Consider the following 7,277-nt stretch of genomic DNA (forward strand, 5'->3'; position numbering starts at 1 on the left):
CCTCCATTGGTGGGCATGCTCAGAACACACACACACACACACATATGCAATAAATAAAGTTGCTTGTGCTCAAAGCCAGGGACCAAAGTCTCAAGGACACAGAAGAGCCTGAAAAGTGGCCTGACTGCAGCCCACAATGCTCCAGAGTGTCCTAGGAGCCAATCTGCCTCCTTGCTGCATTCCAGGTTCGCTATAGGGTGAAGGGCTTTCGGAGAGTGCAGTGATGGCCCTTGGAGGTGCTTCTCTCATGTCTCCTTGGCTGGCTCTCAGTTGTGTCCTGGTGACAGACACATAGGCTCCCTACCCGGCATTCTATGAGAAGGTTCACTTCTCCCAGCTCCTTCCCTCCAGCCTTTCTCTGGCCTGGGAGGGGAAGGAAGATCTACCCACAGAACAAGGAAAAAGCCAAATGGTCATGAGCGTTAACTAGAAAGCATTCTATTGGCACACAAATATTGCACATGCTAAGAGAGCGAGAGAATGAATTGGGACAAATGTCTCAGAAGAACCAATATTTTTTTATAATTCCTATACCTGAAATAGAACCACGGAAGTTATGATATTCCTATTGCTCTGAATCGTGTGTGTTTCCCTGTTTTAGTGTCGGCTTAGTGAATACAGTCAGTTCAGTCCTCGAAGTTAGCCAGAAAGCAGTGTGTGTATGTGTGTGAATGTGTGTGTGTGTGTGTGTGTGTGTGTGTGTGTTTTCTGAGCTCACAGAGTCTGCCGTAAATAACGCCATGCAGTGCCTCTGTGGCAGCCCCTATTCCTCTCACCATTGAAGGTTTAAAAAAGCAAAAACAAAAATCTAGTAAGTGCCAGTACCCTGAGCAGAATATGTGGACGATTAAGCAAGGTCTCTGAACAGAAACATTAATAAAAAAAAAAAAAAAAAAATCACAGCAGTAAATAAGCATTGTGACTGCAAGAATGGGTTCGCCATGCCCTGCTAGCATGCTGAGAGGGTGACGAAGCTTAGGGAGAGGCCAGCTATTCTAAACTTACTGAAAGGTTTTTTGGTACATCCCAGAAAATGGTCAGGGGGAAAAATCATTAGTCCTAATGCAAGCCACTGTAAAGGCAGAGTGCATAACCAACATGTGGGCTGCTAGGCGAGGTCTCTTTTGCTAATTTGAGAAATAGAAGAAGTCTTTTTTTTTTTTTAATGGTTAAAAATCAAATAAGTACTTATTTAGATTAGTTGCGTCCAGCCAAGTAAGAATGTTTAAAAACTTCTTCCTATTTATAAAACGCGGTTCAACGCTCTTTAAGATGCACTCAGAACCCACAAATGATATTTTGGTCTCTGGGAATGAAAACTTGTGACTTTATGAAATATCCTTTCTGGGGTTTTGTACCAAACATTAAGTCTTAGTTTGATTTCAAATAGAAGAAAAAAAAAAGTCATTCTGAAAAATAATATTAAGGTTTTTTTCCCTTAGAAATGAAAACACTTGCTCACATATATAAAATGTCTATATGGACAACTTTCAATGAATCTGAAGAAAACTCTCAGATCTGGCTTCTCACGACAGATGTGGTAGATGATAAAATCAAGTCTCAAAATAACAGAACCTTCTAAGAAGGGCCTAGGGTCTAGGCAGGTTAGAAAGTAATTTTTGCTACATTTATTTATGCTCGTTCAACCCCACCCCCACCCCACCCCAAACCTTTCCCACAATGTTATTGGATAAAAACTGCAGGAATATCACACAAAATTATAAACTCAAGATGTGCAAATCGCAAAGTTCTTTAGGAGTTCACCCTAAAAACACTGGACAAAAAAAACGAGTGTCTTTCCCTCCGTGTCTTTTCTCAGTTTTCTCTGCCAACTCTGCATAGGCCTCTAACGCTTTCTCCAACATCAAAGTACCAGGTGCCTGCCGTCAGGTAGTACTAGTTCCTGATTCACATTCATTCTTTTAAACCAGATCGGAGCTTTCGATCGCTGGCTTGTCAGCAATCTTGCAGAGCTGAAATGTAGTTACAGTGTTGAAAAAAAAAAAAAAATCGAAAGCAACCTAGGTTTGTCTTTTCTTCCCAAAGAGTTTAAAGTGAGATACAGTACTCATTGAACGACAGACCAAGATGCTTGGTTAAGAAGTCTGCACAGCATTCTTAACTTCTTAAGAGATAATAACATGTGCATCTCCCAGATCTAATTCCTCATGTCACACTGGGATTGAGGAAAAAAGCGGCACCCGAGTTGTCCATAGTTATGAACTAGAAACAGTCCTAGACCTAAAAGACAGAAAAGATGCTACCGCTCAGCTCTCTTGGGAGGGGAGCTTGCATTTTCCTCTTGGGAGCAAAAAGTCAATGCAAATAACCAAATTGGTTTTCCTAACACTGCACAGAAACAAGTGTGGGTGCTCCCTCTGTCCCCCAGCCCCACTGCCACCCACCTGACTAGGAGTGACATGAACAAGGACTTCCCTGCCCACCATGACACCTAGTGATGTCACCAGACTGGTAAAGCAGAAATGAAATCCTGCGCATGGCAGCTGCTCTTAAAAATCAAAATAAAAACTCAGTGCAGTCAGGCCCCATGGGGGGAAATATATATATATCTATATATATCTATGATTAAAAGTTGCTTTTTATTGTAAAATATGTTGGAGAGAGAACTACGTTCTTTGAAACTAGTTTCCCATCTGCTATCTGATGCCTCCCTACATTTGCCCTGAAGATGGGCTCCTGATGATGACTTGGCCTGTGGGAAATCCAGGTCCCCCAATCACATGCTGAGAGCGAGCAAGCGAGGGAGAGGGAGGGCAAAGAAAAAGAGACCCTCACTCACTACCATGGCACCCACGCACCCCTTCACAGGAACGCACCCAGACACCCTTGCAGGTCGTTTCCCACTGACTTTGCTCCTGAAACCAGGTGGGAACTGATGTCCCTTGGCTCCATGCTGCTGGAGATGGCAGGTGCTGATGAAGCCACGTTCAGGGTCACCCAGGATGCCCTGGAGCTCCATGGCCACAGCTCTGACCGCCCTCCACCCGCCAGCTCCTCAACAGACACTCGCAGACAATGCGAACGCACCAGTCTCCTGCGACACACCTGTTTGACTCTGATGACAAGGTTAGAACACAAAGCTAAACAGGATAACATGTAAATACTGTGTTATTTAGCCTACAGTACAGTAATCTGGATACAGACAGCAAAGGAGGCCTGGGCCTCCGCTGCCCGCACGGTTTCTACTTGCCCACATTCGATCGGCCTTCGATGCAGATCTTAACCTCCTGAGGAATGAGCGAAGGCTTGGGCAGAGTCAAAGGTGGCTCACCCTCTGACTTCTCCAGTTTGCGGGTCTCCGGCGCCGACCACCTCCTCTTCCTTGTGGCCGTGGGCTTGCTCGGTTTCTATTTTGGTGAGGAAGGGTGCTGCAGGCATTCCTATTTTTTCGGGAAACTTCAGTTCGCCGTTCTCAGAGAGCACCTGCGTGCCTCCCTGGTTGAGACCGTTTTCCTGCTCAGCGTATCGGTGTCTGCCGCCAGCCAGGCCGTCGGTCTTGGCGTGCTTCAGCAAGACACTGGCAGGGTCCACGGGCTGGCCCTTTTTAACAGAGCCATTCTTCAGGTTCTTGAGGGTGAGTGAGATGCAGACGTCCCCAACGGAGAGTTTGGAACAAGGCAGATCAAAGAGCTGGCTGGTTCGCTCAGGGCAGCAGGATGACCAGCCCTGTCCAAACACGAAAAAGGGATACTCTACCAAAACTTCCACACTGACCTGTGGAAACAGAAGCAGAAGGCAGGGGCGGGAGAGGGGGAGGAGATATGAAAAAATGGTTCATGTGTAGGTTTTCCATGTGCACACACATGTGTGTGCATATGAATGCATGCACGCACAGAGGCCAGAGCTCAACCTCAACTGTGAATTCCTCAGACATCCACTTTTATTTTTCTATTGGATAATTTATCTTCATTAGGTTTTTCAAAATTATGTTGAGGAATGCCATACACACACACACACACACACATACATATCTACTCCACATTTCCCCGTTCTAACGTCCCCCACATTCCCCAGCATGCCTCCCTCCAAACTTCCTGTCTTTTAGAAACACATAACCCACTAAAGCCATGTAGTGCTTTCTTTATGTGCACAGGGGTGGGGCCAATCACTGGAACAAGAGAAACTTACTGGTGGCCACACCCTTCCCACCACAGCGGCCATCTACCACAAACAGGGCAAAGGTCAATGTGTTGAGAATAAGGGACTGGGCGCTCAGCCCTAAACAGGACATCTGTATTAAGGCCCCTCCCCAAGGCTGAGGAAGCACTGTGGAACAGGGGGAGGAAAGAATGTAAGAGGCTAAGAAATGGTAGCTTCTGGACAGGATACTGTGGAACAGCTTTTTTTTTTTTCTAAGGTAGGATCTCTCAGTGGCCTTGAGCTCATCAAATAGGTGAAACTGGTAGGGCAGCAAGTCTTGAGGATTCTATCCCCCACGCCCACCCTGCACCCCTCCCCCCCATGCTTGGACTGCATGAGCATATCTCACACTCTGCTTTTTTTTTTTTTTTTTAAATACATGGCTCTGGGGATCAAACTCAAGTCTTCATGCTTGCATGGAAAGTACTTTACCCACAAAGCCATCTCCCTAGGTCCCCGTGAGCATTTTATCTAACACAGACACACATGCTAGATGAGAACAAGAAATAAGAGTCTGTTTACCAGCCACTCACCCCTGCAGCAGCTGTACTTACCATATTCAGACCCCTGGGCAGAAGCAAATGAGTGCAAAGTCCATTTATCATTCAAACTATTTTTACTAAATACCAGCTTTGTAGAGAGGTTAAAACCATCCACTGGCCAGCAGCAGTGACAAGTGCCCATAGAGTTCAATTGTGAGGCTCTGCAAAGTGACTCAGAAGCCCAGCTATAATCACACTAAATACTGGTCAAACCAAGATGCTAGCTAGGCTCCATGGAGAGGAGTGTGTACCTATCTGCCGCTGGATTCCCAGCCCCTGAAATGGAATGAATGCCATGCTCAGAACCGATGAACTTTTTAGCATCCAAAGAATTTAAGGGGACATCATCAATAAGGTCTGCAATAAGTAGGGGGAGGCCTTTCCTGGAACCCTGAAGGATGGGCAGCATTTGAAGGGCTCTTTGAGAGTGGACACTATGGGGACAGATAGCTCAAGTGCATGGTCCAGCCACAAGATTGTTTCCAGTGCTAAGGTCTCATACTTTGCCTCTGAGTTAATCCCACTATGCAGACTTCATAAATACCTGGCCTTCCTTTCTGTATTGGCTTTATAGAACATGGAAGTATTTTTAGAAAGACAAATCACAGTGCGTGTCATTCAGAGGGAAATCTCGTTGCTCTGGGCTATTTTAATCATAGTAAGGCTGCTAATTTTTTTCTGCTCTCTCTGCAGTGGCCAACAGTTGAAGCAGAAGCTCTTTAAGCTCAAGAAGAAGTGTCTATTGAGTGCACAGCCTTAAATAGGACATCTGTATCAACCCCCTGCCAAGACCCACGGAGCATCTCAGAAGAGGGCGGAAAGACTGTAAGAGCTGGAAAGTGGGAGAAATGCTGTCTTGGGGACATGACACGGCCATTGCACCCACAGACTCACTGCAGCAATGATCACCTGCATGAGATCCAGTCAATACAATTGGCAGTGCTAATTGGACTTAGCAAATTACTAACAAAAAGGAGACAAAGCAGGCAGGGGGTGTGTTGGAGGTGCATATGATCAATACACATTGTTTACATGTATGAAATGGTCAAGGAGTAAACAAAAGGCATTCCATTTTTTTTTTTTCTGAGTGTCTGCTATTTGTCAAGTGCTCTGACTTCACAAAAGTAGTTTTTTTTAATGCTTAAACTAGTGTGACAAATGGTACCATTTCAGCTTTCTAAATTTATAAGCAGTAAAATCATTTCCCTAATATTCTAGCTATTAGCCAATGGAATTAGGATTGAATCTAGGTTTGGGACCAGGAACCTGCCCTCTTCCCGCCCCCCTCCTCCCCTCCCCCTCAACCCCCACCCTTCCCCAAACATTCCCTTTCTTCTTTACTATCCAGGTCTTTTCCTACACGAACAGTGACATTAAAATATGGTAAAGAGGGGACTTAACATTCCTGTTACAGAAGTTTCAACTAAGATGTGAGTATGCGGTGAGCATGCACTAAGTGTGAGTATGCGGTGAGCATGCACTAAGTGTGAGTATGCGGTGAGCATGCACTAAGTGTGAGTATGCGGTGAGCATGCACTAAGTGTGAGTATGCGGTGAGCATGCACTAAGTGTGAGTATGCGGTGAGCATGCACTAAGTGTGAGTATGCGGTGAGCATGCACTAAGTGTGAGTATGCGGTGAGCATGCACTAAGTGTGAGTATGCAATGAGCATGTACTAAGTGTGAGTATGTGGTGAGCATGTACTAAGTGCAAGAGAGCACAAAAAGAGGATTTGTATGCGGTAGAGGTTCTTGTCCTCTGGGAGACAGTATCTTCTCGGGGACTTTTAGGTTACATACTGGTTAGCCGGTTATCTGAATGTACTCCCATTTGGATGTCTCATCAGCACCTCAACCTCAATCTGAGAGAAACAGACCTCCTGGTGGTCCCTCCCTTATTCCCTCTTTAATGTGAAAAACAACATAAAATTCCCAAAATGATCTAGTCAACAACTACTGTATCTAAACACCATGCACACTTGCATAGCTGTGATGTTTGATTACGTATTTCAATCTTAGACCAGTGCTACATCTACACACACACATGGACATTTCGCCAAAAGCAGGGCAGAAGGAAAACAAAACGTCTGCTGTTTAAATGTGTCTCCTCTTCCTTCCCAAGATGCCCGGTTTGCACAAACGTGGAGGGAGTCTGTTTGACCGAGTGTTCCTCCCTCACCCCGAGGTAACACCATATCCTACATGCAACTTCTGCTTGGAGCTAGAAGCCATCAAATTTCTCAGGAGCTGCTTTTTAGTGAACAACTCTTGCTTTAGGACACATTACTGAGGTGGGAACTCCTGATTGCCAGTGGAGGAAATTATGCTTTTTTTTTTTTGAACCTCTAGGTTCAGTTTGCTCTTTTGCTCACAGGAGGATTTGCAGGACTCGGATGCCAGCGTGAAGCAAACCAGAGAACTCCACAATGAGGATGAAGGGGCTAAGAGTGAGCTACTGATTTCAGTGCTTAAAACTCATTAATAAAACCCACCAAGCTCTTCAGTGTGAAAGGGTTTGTGAGCATTTAATTGAAAGCACCTAGTCATGTGACTTTGTTTTTTTTTTTTTTTTTT

General features: G+C 45.1%; 1 protein-coding gene across 1 annotated transcript in view; it reads right to left on the bottom strand.

Annotated features, from left to right (window-relative positions):
- Window positions 1-1,988: 1,988 nt before the first annotated feature.
- Atxn1 (ataxin 1) overlaps window positions 1,989-7,277 on the bottom strand; it is a 178,057-nt gene continuing 172,768 nt past the window's right edge. The window contains 2 exon segments of the mRNA XM_051170752.1: window positions 1,989-3,365; window positions 3,367-3,735. Coding sequence (XP_051026709.1) covers window positions 3,204-3,365; window positions 3,367-3,735 — 531 coding nt within the window. The 3' untranslated portion in view covers window positions 1,989-3,203.

Source organism: Acomys russatus, chromosome 3, assembly GCF_903995435.1.
Source record: "Acomys russatus chromosome 3, mAcoRus1.1, whole genome shotgun sequence".
Taxonomy (NCBI): Eukaryota; Metazoa; Chordata; class Mammalia; order Rodentia; family Muridae; genus Acomys; species Acomys russatus.